Genomic DNA, 22188 nt, shown 5'->3' with positions numbered 1-22188 from the left:
GGTGGCACTGTACATGCAATATATGGGAATCCTCCTCTCCACCAGTGGGTGGCACTGTATACACAATATATGGGAATCTTCCCTCACCACCAGTAGGCGGCACTGTACATGCAATATATAGGAATCCTCCCTCATCACCAGTAGCTGGCACTGTATATGCAATATATGGGAATCCTCCCTCTTCACCAGTAGGTGGCACTGTACAAGCAATATGTGGAAAATAGGGCAATACCCTTAAATATTTTAGCAGTGCTCCTCACAGTGATTGCACTTGCTGATTATATCTGTATGTATTAGCTTCTCACCAAACAGCAGCTATTATTTACTAATTATTTCTTTTCTATTTTTTCTGGAGACAGGGTTGTGGATAACAGCCCCCCTACCTGTACTGTGCCCAGACACACATATAATAACACTGACACGATATATTCCCAGGCACTTATTACAGCTGCAGTCTGCAATGTGTATCTGTGTGGTACTTCTTGCGTTACAGGACTGTGCAGAGGAATAGTAATGAACTTACACAAGACTAGATTGGCACACACACATCCATAACATACCAACATTCTACATTGGCAGAGGACTGTAGAAGGCCACTGAGCAGCCTGGGGCAATGTCTGTAGGGGGTATGTAGGGCCCACTATATACACGTATACAGAGGTAGACATGCACATGGTACAGTGTGAATTAATACATCTTATGTAGACACGTATTGAATCAGAAGTAAGAAGTGTCCATTTATCCCAGTCCCCGGGGCCAAACAGCCCTGGCGGTGGCAGGGTCCTCGGAGCCCCCCACTTCCATTTGCTCTAAGACAGGGGTGGTCCCTTGACCCTGGGATTCACCGAAGTCTCAGAGCTGGAGTATACTAAAACGTGTGTGTTCTCCAATATGTGTTTCACTTCTCTGGAGTATATAATCCCCCGGGTCTTCCTTCAGCCTGCCCGTGATCAGAGCGGAGGTCACGTATTCTTAGGACACCACCATACATGAGTCAAATGTCCAAGAACAGACACATGTATAATAATTATTCATTTCTCTTTTCCGTAGCTCTAGGTGCTGTTCTTCTAGTGCCCTATGTGTCTAGAGCAAGACAGTGCAAAGCTATCACCCAAAATCTAGCCCCTTAAGGGGCTTTGAGCTCTCCTTTGCTGCAGGACACCAGTAGAAAAGACGCTAAAAGTGCAATTATGTAAGTTCACTATGTAGGTTACCACTGGTGCCGATGTTCACTATCAAGGTATGATTTGCACTGGCCAATTGGGCTTACGGTGCCTTGGGCTTCAACCACCTTGGCCCCCGGCCAGAGGACATTTCTAGTACTTAATCTAGAATATAGACATATTTTGGGAGGCCTCAATTAGCATTAGGCAGACTAGGCTTCTGCTTAGGGCTGGCAGAGATCGAGAGGCAGAATACAGTAAACCACAACGTCAATATTTTAGTTTGCTGTCATCCAGATTTACTTATTCCAAGACAAGACTTTTACACAAGAATAAAGAAGCAAGCTTAAAGGTGTACCAGCCTATCATATCACCAGAAACCAGTGACATCACAAACTGTCTCCCATCGCGGTGATGTCAATAGTTCCTAGTGATCGGATAGGCTGCCTTGGAAGCCTACAGCTAACCTTTAACCCTCAACCATTTACTCCAATACCAAAATACAATATTGCAGCTGATCACTGGGCTGCAGATGGTATCACAGACCATATACTGTAGGTGCAAAGAGACAGCACAAGGCTCTGTGGACAAACACCTCAAAACATGAAATAACTTTCTGCAGCTCCTCAGACATAACGAGACATTAAACTGTTATTTCCTCACCATTGTCATCTCCGGAGTCGGACTGAAAGGAGTTCAGAGACTGGTTTTCCGAATTGCTTCCTTTTGTGCTTCCCACAAAGCAGGTCATGTCTTCCGCTGCCTCCAGTCCTTTACCTTAATGTACAGCAACAAAACAAAGTATTATCACATTGTTACCGCACAACACGGGCCCCACAAACACAATCACCCCCAATCCCAGTTCTAAGAGAGGACGTCCTGTACTATTAATATTTGATGATGGTTATTAGTCTGTCCCGCTCTACTATTGTCTCCAGCATCGTCCAAAAGGCTTCTAGATGAGAAACGATTTTAATGTTGCTGAACCAGTCACAGGATGGAAGGATAACTGTGTGTTATTGTTGGGCTTTGAATACTGCTTTTGTCTGCTTATGACAAAATATTGTCAGTCATTTACTAAAAAGAAAAAGGAATGTGCAATAACTCATAACAGCCAGTCAAGTGTGAGCTTTCATTGTCTAGATACAAGTAGATTACAAGGTCATCAACAAAGCTGCACCAACATATATCTCCTGTCTTGTCTCAAAATATCTCCCAACTCGCCATCTCCGTTCTGCACAAGATCTGTGTCACTCATCCACCCTCAGTACATCCTCCCATTCCCAGTTACAGGACTTTTTTCGGGTTGCACCCACTCTATGGAATTCTCTCCCTCGCATAATAAGACTCTCCTCTGGTCTACAAGCTTTCAAGCGTTCTCTGAAAACCCACCTCTTCAGACAAGCTTATAATATTCCTCAACCACCCTCTTAACCTCACTACATTACCCTATTACCACCCGTTATACAACTACCCCTTGACCAACATTGTTGTGTGACAGGATCATTTAGCTTATGATTCACTTTTACCTTTGCAGTCTGGCTGGGTCGACTGCAAATGTAGACTTAACCTCATGTGTCAAACTCCCATTGTCCCATAGATTGTAAGCCTGCGAGCAGCCTTCTCACCTCTTTGTCTGTTTTACCCAGTTTGTTTATTAGTTTACTATGTTTGTCTCCAATTGTAAAGTGCTACGGAATTTGTTGGCGCTATGTAAATAAATGATGATGATGATTAATCAAAGCTAATTGCTGATTGGTTGCAGCAAATTAGCATTTTTTCCATCTAGTAAACAACCTCTATTGTCTGCAACAATCAGGGAAAATCAGGGAGTTGTTTTACTAAATCCTCTAAAAAGTAAAGGTGGAGGTGTTGCCCATAGCAACCAATAAGATTCTACCTATCATTTTCTAGAATGCACTGTATAAATGATAGCTAGAATCTGATTGGTTGCAAAGGCAATATCTCTGCTTTTACTTTTTATAAATTTAAGTAAATCTACCCCCAAAGGAGGCTTTGAAAATAAAGGAAATTGTTCAAAAATTGCTGATTCTGTAGATATCGTGTCTCCTTTACCTCACCTTCAGTGGTTGTACTTGTTTAATCAAAGGTCACTGGAAAAAATACACTGATTTTTTAGATGATATAAAATATTGTGTGATATAATACTAGATGTCTTCTAAGTTTCAAAGTCAATTTTAACTTCCACTTAATGCTCTGTACTCTGCCTCCTCATTACTGGAATAACATTTTTCGGAGCTGTCAAATTTCAAAGCGTAGTTTATAACTTCTCTGTGACCGCTGAATGGAAATTCGTTTTTGTGGAGACAAATGTAGTATTTCTATTTCTTGTTGAAATCCATTAAAACACCCATACTTATTTATAATAAAAAAGTACTGACAATTTTAACAATGGTCGCTATATGTTTGGGGCTGCGGTACATGGAAATTTTACCAACCAGAAAACTATGTTCTAAAAAGTATTAAGCAACTTACACCAAGGGCCTGATTCATTAAGGAACTTAAATTAAGAAGTTTCTTATTTCAGTCTCCTGGACAAAACCATGTTACAATGCAAGGGGTGAAAATAAATTTTTCGGTTTTGTACATAAGTTAAATACTGACTGTTTTTTCATGTAGCACACAAATATCAACTTTAAATTTCAGTGTACAAATAAGCTATCAAGTATTTATGTGCTACATGAAAAAAGAGTCAGTATTTAAGTTATGTGCAAAACAGAATACTAATTTGCACCCCTTGCATTGTAATATGGTTTTGTCCAGGAGAAAACTTACTTATTTGTTTGCCTTACTTTCCTTAATAAATGAGGCCCAGTATGCTGTGCTCCTGCCTCTCTCCGACAACGAGGAGTCCTACACTTAAACTCCGAATCTGTGAAAAAACTATTGAAATATAGGCAGACTTACCTCCAAACCGACGCTGTAGATCTCCGATCGCAGCAGGATGCTGACCGCAAGTGATTCCGACTAGTTAGATGTCCACCAGTAGACTTTCACGTCATTGCGTCCTTGATTACTTTTAATTTAAAGCGGCAATGTCGGGTTAAGTGTTTCAACACTTAACCTACGGTGTCCTGCCGTTGCCGCTTTAATTTAAAAGTGGTAGAGGTCGCAATGATGTCAAGGTCTACTGACGGACACCTCAGCAGTCGGAATAACTTGCGGCCAGCATCCTGCTGCGATCGGAGATCTACAGCGTCGGTATGGAGGTAAGTCTGATTATAGTTCAATCGTTTTTTCACAGATTCCGAATTTAAGTGTAGGACTCTTCAGTGTCGGAATTTTCCACATTGTAAAATCGTACCCAACCCCCTCTCTCACTGACATCATATTGGAGTGCTCTATAGTCGGAGAGCCAGAACACTCATGGCGAGAGGAGACTGCGCCTAATCAGGGACAACTGTAAACCTTGCAACCGCTGACTCTCCCTTGTTAGTTAAGGGGAAACAATTTCATGCTATAGACCTGTGTGTCACTTGTGAAACTTTACAACGTAGGACTTTACTGCTCCCTCGTAAACGTTCCACGATCAAGATAGCAGCATCTACTTTGATGCAGTAATTGTGACTTACAATCGTTTCCTGAATCCCAGGGTCCTTTCCTGATGGAGTCGCAGTCGGACCGGCACGGGGACACGGAAGGCATATTAGGAGCCACGCTGCAGACCACCACACCTCTCCGAGCGGTCAATATCCGAGGAGACTCCGGGTGGAAGGTGGTCATCTCCTGATGTTCTACACCGAGCCCATCAACCATCTTATCCAGGTTGTTCCTAGAATCACTCTGAAAACAAGGAGTGTAGGCCATGGGACGGACAGGAACTTGCGGCGGGCCAACTTCTTGGTAAATGTTTCTACCGTCTCCGCCACTCCGGAGATTTTTAAATTGAATTCCGTTGGTTTTATTGAGCAGGGCGGCCGTGGCGGGGTCCTGGACGAGAGTGATGTTATTGCGGGAGTAGTTCTTGCGGAATACTTTCTTGCGGAATACGATGAAGAGGACGATGAGGACAAAGATGACAAAGAGCACCACAGCTATACCGATCAGCTCTTCCTTGCCAACGTAAGAGTGTCCCGCTTGAATGTTCGGCACCACCACAGGTCTCAGACCACAATGCTGACCCACGTATCCGTGAGTACAATTACAGAAAAACGACCCGAAGATGTTGACGCAGGTCCCACCGTTCTCACAGTCTTCTCTTTCACATTCGTTGATATCATCTTCACACCTGGTGAGGGATTTATTAATAGAAGTGAAAATCTAACACGACAACTCATTTAAGCTCAAATTTACAGACTTAGGTCGTTTCAACCGACCTCCAAAACTCGTGAAACAAAGCGAAGAGCTTTTTGGGTAGGCAAACATGGGATACGTGGATTTGTTAAAATCTGAATTTCAAATTTTGCTTTTGAATAAGAAATTATAGTAATAAAACAACAACAAACTCAACAAATTTAAAGCATAAGAGTTGACTTCCCTCAAAACTATTTTTTTTTTTAAAATCTTTATTTTTTGTTAGAACCAGAAATGAAAGACTTGTAAAGCATTACAGAAAAACAAACTATACGCCACCCAAAATCACAAATATGAACAGTAGATATGTAATATTACAATAAACACTGTATAGCTAGTAAAATATGTGCGTTCCAGGGCCTCATTGAAGGCTGAAGAGAAAGAGTCGGTCTCTCTCTTTTTAATTTACCAGTAAGTAACTTTGACTTCTCTAATATTCACAGATTCAACTGTACATTCCAATTTTTCCAAATTTCCTCGATTTGGTAACTTTCTTAAAACCCATAAATGATGACTTGTAAGTATTTGGGTGTCTATTAAGTTTCACAATAAGTGCGCAGTTCCTCAGGGAAAAAGAACATAAAATCGGAGTTTATACGGTAGCAAATATCAAAGTAACATGAGGAGAGATGATCGTGTCCCAAAGAGCTTACGATCTAAATAATTTATATACACGTTTATACAGTAATTATTGTGCAAAGCAAATTTCTTGTCCTGGCATCTCAATAGGGCTGTTAGAGGGTGTTATAAAAGTCAATCCTAATGACTGATCAGTATGAGATGATACATAAGAGTAGAGATTGTAGTGGACTCTATCTCTCTTCAACCTAATGCCGTTTGCTACAACTTCATCAAGTTATAACTTCATCAAGGTCATTATAGCGAGCACATAAAGTAATGATCTACAGTAGGAATTATCTTTGCTAATATTGATTGATATTTCCTGCCTATCGCGCTGCTATTTCCTGAACTTCATCCCTCGCCCATACAGATAAGCAGCCAGACATTAGCAATGCGCTACCACTTTGATATAAAAATAAACACTTACGTTAATCCTCTCAGACCCGTCCTGCAGCTGCAGATAAAGGAACTGCCAATCGGATCGCACGAACCTCCGTTACGGCAAGGGTTAGGGAAGCAGGCCGTGATCTCGGACTCGCAATTCTTCCCTATGAACTGAGACGGACAACTGCACTGATAGCCTATCAGGAGGGAATAACACCAATGATCAGCAATACAGCGTGAATAAACACACACAAATATTATATATATATATATATATATATATATATATATGATCTTTTCATTCTATTCATTAAAAAAAATACAGTTTAAAAATAGATAAAATTGATTTAAATTATTTATTTCTAAAAACAAAATTAAGAAAAGAAAAATATTTCTGCATTAAATTCGCTTTATTCCAAGGATGAAGCATCTTTCATGACATTGCTCTCATTAATGCTCATGAATATCTATAGATAGATCTTCCTGCAGACATGTGTAGAGGGGACTGATGTGACACGCAGTCAACGTAACCTATCTGTTTAACATGCAGTCCTGTGTTGGTGACAGGTATTGTTTAATTACATTATGTATTGCCACGGTCATGGTTATAGATTTAGATAAGAAATAAACAAACAAACCCCCCTCCCCGCCCCCAAAAACAAAATCACAGAAAACAGATGTATCTGTGGGTCCTTTTTTTTAGTGGTAATCTACATTAACGCATGAGAAATAGGATACGCTGCGTTCTAAGATTATCACCTCTTTGTCTGTTTTACCCAGTTTGTTTATTAGTCTATTATGTTTGTCCCCAATTGTAAAGCGCTACGGAATATGTTGGCGCTATATAAATAAATGATGATGATAAATGCAGCGTTCAAATTTGAGGTCACAATGGCCCTGCTCCGGCGACTGTGACTCTTAGTTGTCCTACTTTAATGCACTTTTCCTGTGTTTTGTTTTTTTAACGCATGAAAAGACCAGAGTGTGAACAAGCACTCAATGAAAAAAGCATAGTCATCATGTCTGTAGCATTAAACAATCTGTTGCCAATATTCTGTTCCATTGTGTGACTCAACAGCGACATCTGCTGCCTGCATACTGAACAGCACTTCTAACGTTTTCCCTGGAGTTGTGAATGGACCGTGAGATTACTCTGTAGAACTACTTGTAACATATCTTTTCAAGACCCTTTCAGCAAATCAGATTTCCTACAGGAGGTCAGTATGCTTCTTGGATAGAACACATTATTTTAAACAGACAAATAGCATAGAGGTCTTCTGCAGAAAATGTAGATTTAGCTCCGGACTAGGAAACGTGTTTCTGGCAGTGCATGCTGGGATTTAGGCCCAACAGTCGGAGAGACACAGGTTTCCTATCTCTAATTTAGTCAGTGTAACAAGTAACCAATGTCACAACTTAAATTATTAATGACAAAATCAAAAACAACCTATCTATAGATCCCAAAGGCATTATTTGGCGTGGTGCGTGAACCTTAAACTAGGTCCCCATGTGTCTCTCATTACCCATTTCTTCCACCTGAAATTCACTCACTTATTGACCAATAATTCAGACTTCTGGGGCTCCTGACTGAACTAGACTAATAGGAATAGGTTCCTGTAACTGTTTTACTTTATTAGGGACATAAGAGGAAGCAGGGGGTGGATTTTAAGGTCAGAGTAAACCTCAGATCACATGGGTGTCCCAGTTTTTCATTTCAAACTTGAGTCCTTCCTTACAGGCATCTTGGGCAGCACAGTGGCTCAGTGGTTAGCACTTCTGCCTCACAGCGCTGGGGTCATGAGTTTGATTCCCAACTAGGGCCTTATCTGTGTGGAGTTTGTATGTTCTCCCCGTGTTTGCCTGGGTTCCCTCCGGGTGCTCCGGTTTCCTCCCACACTCCAAAAACATACTGGTAGGTTAATTGGCTGTTATCAAATTGACCCTAGTCTGTGTGTTAGGGAATTTAGACTGCAAGGTTAGACCTAATGATATAAGATGGTTGTTGAGAGTGACAGAGAAGAGTTTAAATATGAATTATAGTAGTTTATACTAAAGCAAAACAAGCATATATTGTATTCCTTTAATGGTTTGTATATTATGCATATTTAAACTTGGTAAATAAAAACATTGTCTTAGGGATATTAAACTACATGTACAGGCTGAAACAATGGTGTGAATGTAGATTTAGTTCAGGTCTAGGCAACTAAGGGATCTCCAGCTGTTGTGGACTAGTTCTTAGGATACTGATCTGTAAATGTAGGTTCTTTATAAATGAGGACAGATGGTGACCCCGGGGATCAAGAAACCAGCTGTATGTTGTGTACACAGGATAAGCTTTCTGTAATATTATCCTGTTGCAGAGGGGGACGGACCATCATTACACAATTCGCTGTGAATCACGTCACTGAGGTCCCCGTCCCGCCAGCTTCACAGCGCTAACCAGGAGAAAGGCCTCTCTCCCATTGGCCCAGAATTACCCGAAATTCCGGAGTCTCCCGGACATTCCCGGGAGAGCAGGTAAGTATGAGCAAAATAGAGGAACAAAAAGGTGCCTAAGGACAAGAGGTAACACATTGAACTAATATTGCCTAGCAACCATTGTACATATTAAAATTTCAGCTGCTGGCTGGGTAGCAGTGCATGCTGGGGCTTGTAGTTCCACAGAAGCTGGAGAGCTACAGGTTGCCTACCTCTAATTTATCAAAAAAACCAGTGCAAGAATTAACCATCGTTACATAAATTATTAATGCAACTTGATCTTGCTAGTGGTAATACTTGTCCTGTTATGATGAACGTTAAGCAGCAGACACTAGATGGCGCTGTGTGCATCATGTACACGGTGATATAGCCTAGTCCAGTGTTGGCTAACCTGTGACAATCCAGGTGTTGTGAAACTACAAGTCCCAGCATGCCCTTCCAGCAATAAGCTGCTATATGTTGGCAAAGCATGCTGGGACTTGTAGTTTCACAACACCTGGAGTGTCACAGGTTAGCCAACACTGGTCTAGTCCTAATTAAATCATTTTATGGGACTCCCATCATTTTGAAATTAAAATCTGAGACGCTCATGTGAGCACCGATCCGAGACTAACATGCTTGAGGCAGCTGTGATTTCCGCCCTGGACGGTACAATTCCCTCCTAAAACATGCTATTGAGACATTAAACACCATTGTAATAGACCAGCATTTATCCAAATTAAGGTTTACCTCCTACTTACCTCCTGACACACAAACTCTAGTAATACTCAACCACTTACTGGACGGTTTGTAATGTCTGCTAGAGAATAATTAGAGACAAATAAAAATGTTTGTGCTCTACCTTGATGATATATAACCTTCTTTTACCTAGTGCTTAAAAATATTGGTGCTGATAATTTTTAGTTTTTCTAACACAGTTTAGTACTATTAAATTGACAATAAATAACGCTAGTAATCTTGAGATAAAGAAACACTTAGGGGCAGATTTATCAAATTTTGTAAAAAGTAAAAGTGCAGGTGCTGCCCATAGCAACCAATCAGATTCCAGCTATCATTTTCTAGATCAGTGACTGGCAACCTGATACACATCCGTGGCCTCACGATGAAGCCCTCTAACTCAGTAATAACTGAAAACAATATATTTAAGCAAAGAAAGAGACACCTACCTGTAATAACATATTAGTAGGCATTTCAAACAAATGTTAGACGCTATAACAAACATATGTGACAATAAAGTAGGAAGGAGCTGGGGGCCGCAGGTTTAGGCTGGGTGGGCCGCATGTGGCCCTGGGGCCACCAACTGCCCTTCACTGTTCTAGAATGTACTGATAAATGATATCTAGAATCTGATTGGTTGCTGGGAAACACCTCCACTTATCCTGATGACCAGCAAATGCCGCATATTGTTCCTCAAAGCAATATACTGGGGTGAATCTAGGAGCAACTGTACAATGAGCCGTTTTGCACTTACAGAAACATGTGGCCGTGGACAGTGTGGTGGCCTAGTGGTTAGCACCTCTGCCTCACAGCGCTGGGGTCATGAGTTCGATTCTCGACCATGGCCTTATCTGTGTGGAGTTTGTATGTTCTCCCCGTGTTTGCGTGGGTTTCCTCCGGGTGCTCCGGTTTCCTCCCACACTCCAAAAAACATACTAGTAGGTTAATTACTCTTATCTCCCCATTTCTTCTTAAAAATAAGCATCTTAACTTTTGCACAAGATAAGATCACTAATGAATCAGGCCCAAGATTGTGTTCGAAGATGAGTCAGGCCCTTTGTGTTTAGTGGAAATAAAAATGAAAATAACATGCAGTATTATGTATTTACCACCAGATGGCACACTTGTACAACTTCCTCCGTTCTGGCACGGCTTCTCCTCGCAAGCATCAGGATACAACACACAGCCAAGCTTTAATTCAGTCAAGCCGACCACTTCTGCAAAGCTGCTCCTCTTGTTTTGAAGTGGCAGTTCATTGTTATTCAAGATGACTGAATCCAGGCATCCCTGGAAACCTCCCAAGACCTGTGTACTCCTCTTGTCAGTCAGGCTTCGGACATTTTCCACTTGCACCTGAGCTCCAAAATAAATTGAGCTATCAGCGCTGAGGGTCTGGAAATAAAGAGGCGCTTTGCGACGCTCCACGTAGCTATCATCCAGCGACAAGCTTGTGAAATTCCGATTCAGCTCCAAAAAGACAGAGTGCCAATTCCCATCATTAACCGTCCTGCCAGAAATTCCCAGGATTCCTGGGCCGCTGCCACAGTCCAATTGGAACCACAGCTTACCGTCGACAATCTGCAGCAGAACAGAAACAAAACAAGGGAACAAAAGAAAACGTAGAGTGTGAAATGTGTATATTTATCACTCGAAAACAATCAGCGCTGGGTGAATTATGTGGGGCCAGATGCATAAATGGCTGCGATGAGATAAAAACACATCACCCTCCTCTGAGGTTACACCAAGCACGCAGCCAAAAGACCTGAATTAGTTTGTGCACCACTCAAACACAAATCATATCATAATATCTGCAGGTACAGTTGACGGGTTCTCATTGTGCTGCTTTGACGTTTGAAAAGTTTGATATTAACCGGCTCAGAGGAAACACCACAGCAACACATTATGTCATTTGTGGTGACAGAGTTATCAAGATATATTTTAATGCAATTTTAGGAACCAGAGACATCACAGAGGATTCCCTGATGAATATATATATGTGGGCAGCATGGCAGCTCAGTGGTTAGCACTTCTGCCTCACAGCACTGGGGTCATGAGTTCGATTCCTGACCATGGCCTTATCTGTGTAGAGTTTGTGTGTTCTCCCCGTGTTTGCCTGGGTTTCTTCCGGGTGCTCCGGTTTCCTCCCACACTCCAAAAACATACTGGTAGGTTAATTGGCTGCTACCAAATTGACCCGAGTGTCTCTGTGTCTGTGTGTGTATGTTAGGGAATTTAGACTGTAAGCTCCTATTGGGCAGGGACTGATGTGAGTGAGTTCTCTGTACAGCGCTGCAGAATTAGTGGCGCTATATAAATAGCTGATGATGATGATAGGAGGCATTTGGTATCAGTGATTACAGACACGTTCTCATGAATATTGGTTAAGCCCATAAAATAGCTGCTGTACAGACACACGTTAAATAACCGGATCAGAGGCTCTCCTTTATTTATAGTGCTCCACAAGGTTTCCACAGCGCCGTACAGAGTACAAACAGTTGACCATACAGGGTAAAACATAACGGAACAATAAACAAGTAAAACCAAGACTCCAATAACTCCAAGCATAGCTTGCACAGTGACGGAGCAGAAGAATAGGTATAGAGACAGGAGGGAAGAGGGTCCTTACATCCTAAGGGGGGGGGAAACAGACAGTGGAGTCAGTGGAGGGGATCTAGCACAAGAGGAGCGAGGAGTAAAGGGCAGGGGAAGAGAGAGATGAGGAGATCAAGCATGGTGAGATGGTGAGATGGTTAGGTGGACAGTTGGAAAGCTTTGAGGAATAGATGAATTTTAAGTGCCCATTTAAAGGAGCACAGATAAGCTACATGGGCTCAGGGTTTTCTGGTCTGCTTTGCAGTTGTAGGAGGCTTTCTAAATGGGCCACATCGTGCAATGACACCGTACTTGTTTGCTTTTTGGGACCAAAGTATGAGGGCCAAGTACAGGTGGTGCGATGACGCATCACTCGGTAGGGGCGGGACCACGATGGCATGATGCAACTCATCAAGCTCCGCCCACCTATGCACTATGCCATAAATCGTGTCCTCGTCATCAAGATACCCCCATCATCCCCTCACAAGAAAGAAGCAGGATTCGGGAGGATGGCATTTCGGGAAAGTAGGTAGGTATGACTGACCCAGCACTCCAGGAAGAAGTCAGCAGCAGGTGGTTCTCAAAATCTACTGAACAGGTCACTACCATGGGGCTTCTCTGTGTCTGAGGGACCCTCATCATCATTATTTATTTATATAACGCCAGCAGATTCCGTAGCGCTTTACAATTGGGAACAAACAGTAATAAAAGAATACTGGGTAATACATACATACAGAGAGTTAAGAAGGGTAAGTACTACATTATATTGAATATTTGTCCAGCTAGAATGCAAAGGTTACAAAGTATCTAGTGGGCTGTATGCTCAGTCACACAACTATGTTGGTCAGAGGGTTGATGTCTTGTGTTAGCTGTGCAGAGGGTGGTAATAGGGTAACCTAGGGAGATTAAGATTGTGGTAGAGGAATATTATAAGCTTGCCTGAAGAGGTGGGTTTTCAGAGAACGCTTGAAGGTTTGAAGACTAGAGGAAAGTCTTGTGGTGCAAGGGAGTGAATTCCATAAAGTGGGTGCAGCCCGAAAAAAGTCCTGTAACCGAGAATGGGAGGAAGTGATGAGAGTGGAAGAGAGATGCAGATCTTGTGCAGAACGGAGGTGTCGAGTTGGGAGATATTTTGAGACGTGAGGAGATGTATGTCGGTGCAATTTTGTATGTTAGTAGAAGAATTTTATATTGGGCTCTTTAAGAAACAGGCAACCAATGTAGAGATATACAGAGTGACTCTTCAGACGAAAAACAATTTGCAAGGGAAATCAATCTAGCCGCTGTGTGCAAAATAGATTGTAGGAGCTTGAGTCTGATTTTGAGAAGACCAGTAAGGAGGGAAAAACAATAGTCAATGCGGGAGATGATAAGTGCATGAATTAAAGTTTTTGCAGTGTCTTGTGTCAGATATGTGCGTATTCTGGAAATGTTTTTTAGATGTATGTAACATGATGTAAATATAGAGTCGATGTGGGGAACAAAGGATAGTTGTGAGTCAAGGATTACACCTAGGCAGCAAGCTTGTGGGGTGGGATTTATGGTCATGTTATCAACAGAAATAGAAATGTCAGGCAGGAAGCTTTTATTGTTGGGAGGAAATATTATTAATTCTGTTTTTGAAAGATTGAGTTTGAGTTGGCGAGAAGACATCCAAGATGAAATGGCAGAAAGACAGTCAGTTACACGGGACAACACAGATGTCGATAGATCAGGAGAGGATAGATACATTTGTGTATCATTCGCATAGAGATGATACTGAAATCCAAAGGAACTTATTAGTTTTCCAAGACAAGTGGTGTAGATAGAGAATAGCAGAGGACCTAGGACTGAGCCTTGTGGTACTCCAACTGATAAAGGAAGCGGAGCAGAGGTGGATCCAGAGAAATTAACACTGAAAGAGCGATTAAAGAGGTAGGATGAGAACCAGGATAGAACAGTGTATTTAAGACCTAGGAAATGTAGCGTCTGTATGAGGAGAGAGTGGTCAACAGTGTCAAATGCAGCCGAGAGATCCAGGAGAATTAGAATAGAGAAATCACCTTTAGTTTTAGCAGTGATCAGATCATTGACAACCTTGGTCAGTGCAGTCTCTGTGGAGTGTTGAGAGCGAGAGCCTGACTGAAGAGGATCCAATAGGTTGTTTGCAGAAAGGAAACGCGAGAGACGAGTGTAGGCAATTCTCTCAAGAAGCATAGAGTGGTATGGGAGCTGGGAGATGGGGAGGTAATTTGAGAGAGAGTTTGAGTCAGAATTTAGTTTTTTTAGAATAGAAGTAATCACTGTGTGCTTGAATAGTGATGGAAAAATACCAGTAGAGAGCGAGAGATTACAGATTTTAGCTAGGAAAAATTACTTCACAGACAGTGTAGTGGATAAGTGGAATAGCCTCCCATCAGAGGTGGTAGAGGCTAATACAGTAGAGCAATTTAAACATGCTTGGGATAGACATAAGGATATCCTTACAAATAGCAAAGGATCAAATAGGGTGTGAGGTTACCAAAGGTTAAAAAATGGGCAGACTGGATGGGTCAAGTGGATCTTATGTGCCGTCAAATTCTATGTTTCTATCAGAGATACGTTAAAAAGGGGAAAAGATACAGAAAGGACTCGGGGGAGTAAGGACACAATAGGAAGGGGAGCCTTAAAGAGGCAGCAAACAATATCTGTGTGAAGGAAGTGGTGAGACACTGTACCTCTTCTAACCACTGCACCCCTTCTAACCACTGCACCCCTTCTAACCACTGCACCTCTTCTAACCACTGCACCCCTTCTAACCACTGCACCTCTTCTAACCACTGTACCTCTTCTAACCACTGCACCCCTTCTAACCACTGCACCTCTTCTAACCACTGCACCTCTTCTAACCACTGCTCCTCTTCCAACCACTGCACCTCTTCTAACCACTACACCTCTTCCAACCACTGCTCCTCTTCCAACCACTGCTCCTCTTCTAACCACTGCACCTCTTCTAACCAGTGCTCCTCTTCTAACCACTGCTCCTCTTCCAACCACTGCACCTCTTCTAACCACTGCACCCCTTCTAACCACTGCACCTCTTCCAACCACTGCACCTCTTCTAACCACTACACCTCTTCTAACCACTGCTCCTCTTCTAACCACTGCACCTCTTCTAACCACTGCTCCTCTTCTAACCACTGCACTTCTTCTAACCACTGCACTTCTTCTAACCACTATACCTCTTCTAACCACTGCTCCTCTTCCAACCACTGCTCCTCTTCTAACCACTGCTCCTCTTCCAACCACTGCACCTCTTCTAACCACTGCACCCCTTCTAACCACTATACCTCATCTAACCACTGCTCCTCTTCCAACCACTGCACCCCTTCTAACCACTTTACCTCTTCCAACCACTGCTCCTCTTCCAACCACTGCACCTCTTCTAACCACTGCACCTCTACTAACCACTGCACCTTCCGGAGCTCTGGGCACGCCCCAGGAGGAATCTGGCATGCCACTTTAGTAAGGAAAAATATTTACTTCTGCGCTGTCAATTGGTATCTGCACGGTACAATTTAAAAATAGTTGACGAAATTGGAGTAGTCTAACTATGGCAGAATTGTTACAGTAATACTCACAAACAGATTGATCAATAGTGGATACATTTATTAACAACTAACAACATAACATACATGGAACCGGCTACATGGCCTCATTGGCTTCTTTAAAAGCTAAGGAGAATTGAACTCTTTCAATCATATATTATAATGTATATATATATATATATAAACTGGGATCTACATTCCCTCAAGGTTGTCAAAAGACCTGAATCATTAAGGAGAACAAAGCATAACAAAGGAGTAACTTTGCAACTGGGCAAAACCATGTTGCATTGGAGGGGAGGGGGATTTAAAATGAGGGGACAGATTTATAGTTGGGGTAGGATATGTCCTAGATCAACTTTAAATTTCAGTGTAAAAACCAAGCTATCAAGTATGTGTGTGCTACATGAAAAACGGCCAATATTTAACTTAAGTGCAAAATAATAAACTAATTTGCCCCCCCCCTTGCATTGCAACATGGTTTGTCCCTGGGAAAACATTTGCTCCTTTTTTTGCCTTACTTACAGCTCACCTATCTGCTTTTCTGAGTCATTATTCTTGGCTACTTCTAATGGTCACTACTTGTTCTCAGACTATAGTAGATTTTTAGTGCATTGCAAGTTACAGGTGTGTTATTGGTTTTTCAATAAATGTATCTACCTTTGATCAAACTGAGCATTATTGTAATTCTGTCATTGTTAGAACATTCTAATTTTTAAAATTGCTTTTAATTTGTCCCAGTTGAGGTTTCAGCGCTATAAATCTTTTTTTTTCCTTTCACTACTTTCTCAGTGGGATTTGGCAATATCCCACCTTACAGCTGTGATTACTCTTTAATTCTAACCAACTGCAGCTCAGTGCCGGAGGTTTTCTTTACTTAAGTACACTCCTATTGTAACAGGGCTCTGCTCCTGTGTAGACTGTCCATGTCCCCTTTTTGTGCAACCCTGTTTCAAGTCTTCTTGGTAGGTATGTATGTATATGGGGAGGTAGGGGGAGACCCAAGCACCAATCTTGTACAAAGGCCCATTTATTTCTTACAACGTCCCTGACCTTCAGTCTTAATATAGGCAGCAGCAAATCATATTACTATGTCTTTTGTGTAGGGATATAGCTAAAAGAGACATTATGGTTATACACCATATTGGCCAACTCTCCCTGAATGTCAGGGAGACTCCCTGAAATAGGGGTGATCTCCCTCACTCCCTGAAGAGTCTGGCATTCTCCCTGATGCTGAGCCAGTACAAGACGTGGTTGGCTTCGCCATCTGTGGCATGATGACACTGTTCAGAAATTGTGTCCTATGTCCATGTATTGATCCCTATGGAGGCGGCCATTTTCATGGAGACCAAGATTTAATCAAAGACTGACAGGTAAGACAACGTGACTCCAGTAATGGAGACAGAAATGTAAAAGACACTTCAGTCTGTAGAGATTCATTAGCTGCTTTTCTTTAACGCATAGTTGCCTACTCTCCCGGAATGTCCGGGAGACTCCCACATTTCTGGGAGACCTCCCGGTTCTCGCCCTGCAATAGATAAGTGGCGGGGACGGGGCTTAAAAGACTCAAATATTGTGTCATCTTAGCCCCAATCGTTTAGGGAGCGGGGCCAAAATGATGCAATTTGTCATGCCCCGCCCCCGCACGCCCACCTCCCCCGGGATCTCCCTGAAGCCAACGAGGAACAGTTGGCAAGTATGAATACACTACCAATACTAAGTACATAGAACTGATTCACACACGGGTGACGGAAATAGGGTGCAATACAGAGATTCCATCAGTTGTATTGTTTTTGAATACCCCTAAACCTCCGTGGGTTCCAGCAGACCCTACCCTACAGCTTCTGCACATCATCTGTGTTTATCGAAAGGCACGTTATAAAAATACCTTTGGGAGTACATCAGTCGTATAAGGTCCATCTGCAAGTACATATACTTAATGCTTACAAGATATCAAGGGAACTGTTCAGAAGAATATATTATGTTTCACGTGTGTACTTTACAGCGAGTGTATCTAATTAAAATGTTGCCTGTTTCCCAACCAAGTCACAGCCGGGAGACGATCCAAGCTCCGAGTTTTGCCAACACACAGTAAAAACACTAAGCGTATTAATAAAAGGAAAGATTTAAGGCATGCCTGGTAACACATTACCCTAACTACATGCCAAAAAGATTTAATTTACTGCACAGATGAGCAGTCTGTAAAAAAAAAAAATACAAAAAAATACAAATAAGTAATAGGTAGAGCTGGGCCAAAAGCTGAAGGTGATTTCGTAACAAATTAGGATTCCGGCCTAAATCCTCTAATCTCATTATACTTCTTAACCTCCTTCATTTCACCGACAGATGTTGGGAGGAAGGATACAACCCTTTCCATATGCCGTATAATGATTTCCCAGGAAAATGTGTCAGGCAAGCTGGACATTTATTTAAACCGTGACTTCACGACTATTTTTCTTACAGTGTAGTGTAAATACTCATTGTATCTTGGATTTTTGATGTTTGAGACTGCCAAATAATAGGAGACAGATATAAAGGATTCTGGAGGTCACAATCATTAATAAGAGCTACTATAATTTACAAACCCAAATGCCCAGTGTAGTCCGAAATAACCTATAATGGCCCAAATGCCCAGTCAGGGGCAAATGCAGGATTTGTAGAGGGGGGGTTCCACACCACTCCGCCAGTGGGTGTGACCAGCATGCATGGGGGCGTGGCTATAATATTAGACAGTGCTTGGCTGCTCTCCAACTCTTTCTAGCCCCATAATATACATGGACAATGCTGCGTGCACTACTGTTAGGTGCACGCAGCTCTCCCTTCTCAAGCAGATCCGTATGAAGCGGGGTAGGGTCCAGCCACCTCAATTATACAGTGCCCCAGGCTTGGAGGGGGGTTTCCAGACAATAGGAACCAATTCCCCCACCCCCCTTGGTTTGCCTATGCCAGTCATTCTTAACCTCCATACCCCGGAACTGCCGCTAGAACTCCCGCACTGGGGGCAGACAGCCGGGAGCTGCCACCGGTTCCACTGTTGGGTCATCGTCTAACTCAAATATATCTAAACTCTCTCAGGATCATGGTTGGGACCTGACATTATCCCTAGTCCTTGACATGTTAGTAATGAGAATGAAGAACTCCAGGCACATATGAAAACATGGTATAATTCCCACCATCCACCAAACGTCACAGGTCTAGCGTCCAGGACCTGGCCGTTCGCGAGATACTCACCCCCCGTGCGATTGGCTGTATTGGCGGAACCTTTGGTGTCTGTAAGGCGTCAGCAGTGTTGGATACGGATGTCGATCTGCACACGTTTAAACTTAACCGAGTTGTTGGTTTGTTTGAATACTTGTAACGGTAATAGTAATGCAGGTACGCACAGGGTTAACGGCTGCAGCAGCAATCAGGTAGTACAAAAGTCTTATGCATGTATATTGAGCAGTAACCTTATATAGATGTATGCAGGGTGTAAGCTTTTTGGGACACTGCACCTCCCTGCAGAAAGGTTATGGGAGAGGATTTCACTTTTATAAAAGCCTCAGGTCACTTGTATTACATCTGTCCCTACGCAGCGCATGTGCAGCCGCGTCACTACCCCACTAGACCACTGGGGAAATAGGAGACAGGCAGTTTCATGTCTGCGCGTAAACCTCAGACACAGTCTAGAGCACAGAGATTGTAATTGCTGGTTGTATGTGCCCAAGATTATCAGTCAGCAATAACAAAATGCTAATTCGTTACGACGGTCCGTTTTGCAGAAACCAAGGGAGAGAGGGACTGATAAGCAGGACAGCCGTGGAAATGCAGGCGGTACATTTACTAAACTGCGGGTTTGAAAAACTGGGGATGTTGCCTATAGCAACCAATCAGATTCTAGTTATTTATTTAGTACATTATACAAAATGACAGCTACAATCTGATTGGTTGCTATAGGCAACATCTCTTATTCAACCCTGCAGTTTAGCAAATATACCCCGTAATCTTGTGTATCTGTCTCTGCAATGAAGTCAGCGCTTGGACGGGATCAGCCTTTGTGTCGTTGTTAAACAATCAGCAAAGCAAAAACATCTTCACAAGTCTCCCTTCTATAGACCTCTTCTTGAATATAGTTAAGGTTAAAATTGAGGTTAAAAGAAATCACAGTTTCTCCTTTGTGCACTTTCTTTCGCTTTAAATGTTCCTCGCACCACATAATACGGCTTCACTTCTATTGCTGCTTTTATCTGACTGAAGTTTAGAGAAATCTAAGCTGCAGGAAAATACAATTTCCAGCTTTAATTAATTGTAATGACCTGAAAGCCCTGTTCTGCCGAGCGGTTCCATCGCAAACTTCCAATTTGCATACAAAAGCTTTTTAAAAAAACCTTCAAAGAGTTTGCACAGGGAATAAGTCATATAAGCGGCTGTGTGGCCCTGGGGATGGTCTGCATGAGAAGGCTTTTTAACTTTTCTGTGTTATATTATGCAGGGGAGAGAATTACATTGATTTGGTTTTGCGAGGTGATGTAGATTGCAGCTTTCTAATGTGGTTTATCACGCTCTGGTCACCCTGACACGAAATTACAATGGTGTTTAAATGGTATAAAATAGGGACCTGTGAAGATAAGTGTGTGTTCGAATGACTGTTGTAATTAATTTGTAATTCATTTATTTAACCACTTGCCAAAAGCACATTTACAAGAACCCCCTTTTGTTTTTATAAAACTAGGAAGCTGTTGAATCTGTCTCCTGCTTCTCATTTACATAATATAGCCAATGGCTTTAGAATGGAAATGACAGCTGTGGAAGCAGCAGACAGATTAAGACAGTTTCACACAGAGGTCATTCCTGCCTACTCTCCCGGAGTGTCTTGGAGACTTTCCGGGAGAAGGACGTAGGCGTCCCTTCCTTGATCCCGCCCAAATGTCCTTGCAAAGTCACAAGGACCATGATCCCGTAATTCGCTTTATCTTGGCCGCGGGAATGGCGCTGTCATGCACAACGAACCTGCCCCTTGGATCTTCCCTCTGGCATCTACAGATTTTCAGGCTTAGTATGTCAATAGGTTTACACAGTGAATTTAGGGATCAATGATCCCTAGGTCACCGTGATCTGTATGTACTTGTAAAGTAAACCACCGTTGTACAGACTAGCACTCAAAACTGTAAGTATGGACACCTCTAGTATGAACATGATTACAATTAGAGATGCTCTCGAACTTAGGGGATCCGAGTAGGCTTGCGATCCAGCTCGGTACTTTCGCGCTTCCTGGGATCTGAATCGAGGCAAAACGCCATAGTTGCATTGTCAGATCTCGCGGGTTTTTGATTCCATAAGTACCTCCCTCCTCAGGAGATCCAGCGCCATTGCTCACACAGAAACAGGGGTAGCAGTGTTCTTCTCACTCTCCAGTCTCCAGTGACATTGCTCAGTGCCATTGCTCCTACAGAAACAGGAGGGGTAGCTGTGTTCTTGTCACTTGACAAAAATTGACTGGAACTGACTGGAAATTAATGTTATTGAGGTTAATAACAATAATGTAGGAACAAAAAAAAGAGTCAAATTCTATGATTTTAGCAAAAAAAATAGGGGTCTTAGAAAAAAAATAGGGATCCAAAACCAAAAGACACACGGCCGGTTTTGCCAAAACCAAAACATGAAGTTAATCCAGATCCAAAACCAAAACCAAAACACGGGGCTCAGTGAACATCTCTAGGATATTTACACTCTTACTACGCAAGTATCAGTAGTGCGCAGTACGAGTTTTCAGGCACCGCAGGACAGGATTGAATAGCGGCGAAACTACCATTGGCGCGGCAGGTGGGGCCCATGGAGATAACGGGGCCCCGGTACCCTCCTCCCCGCACCGGGGCCCGCAGCTCGCTAGTTAGCTCTGCCTGGACTTTGTTAGGTTTATATGAAAGCTCCTGAACGGCATCCACTCCTGGATGCATAGAGAGAAGCAGACATTGTCTGGTAAGATCAGAAAAGGACGGTCATGTAAGTAGAACATTTACGTGGACATTTATCTGTAATTGTCCACATTCTATTTAATCAGAGAATAACAATTCATAATGACAAGTGCTCTTTACAGTAGTAATAAGGAATATAATGTCCCGTCTATTTAATATGCTACAGAGTAGTAAGGATAAATATATTTACTTGCATAAAATTGCAGGAAATAATGGGACCAAATTGAAAATCTGTTCATCACCACGTCTAGAATCAGCGCAAGCCATTATACAGTTATAATTTATGAGGCTTATTATTTTAAGGATTAAGAGGAAGATTCTGTATCATTCGCTACAAGGATAAAGGTGTGCGCTGAGCATGATAATTCGGTGGCGGTAGAGTTTCTGCTTTAATTGAAATTA

General features: G+C 42.4%; 1 protein-coding gene across 5 annotated transcripts in view; it reads right to left on the bottom strand.

Annotated features, from left to right (window-relative positions):
* FAT3 (FAT atypical cadherin 3) overlaps positions 1-22188 on the bottom strand; it is a 451200-nt gene that overhangs the window by 5474 nt on the left and 423538 nt on the right. For all 5 annotated transcript variants that reach the window (XM_075198718.1, XM_075198719.1, XM_075198721.1 and 2 more), the window contains 4 exons: positions 10787-11255; positions 6526-6679; positions 4757-5412; positions 1827-1940 (listed from right to left, as the gene is read on the bottom strand). In XM_075198718.1, the coding sequence (XP_075054819.1) occupies positions 1827-1940; positions 4757-5412; positions 6526-6679; positions 10787-11255 (1393 nt within the window). The remainder of the gene's footprint in view (positions 1-1826; positions 1941-4756; positions 5413-6525; positions 6680-10786; positions 11256-22188) is intronic.

The sequence above is a fragment of the Mixophyes fleayi genome, chromosome 2 (genome assembly GCF_038048845.1).
Source record: "Mixophyes fleayi isolate aMixFle1 chromosome 2, aMixFle1.hap1, whole genome shotgun sequence".
Taxonomy (NCBI): Eukaryota; Metazoa; Chordata; class Amphibia; order Anura; family Limnodynastidae; genus Mixophyes; species Mixophyes fleayi.
The sequence above is the reverse complement of the archived record's forward strand: the minus strand, read 5'-3'. Positions and strand labels throughout refer to the sequence as shown.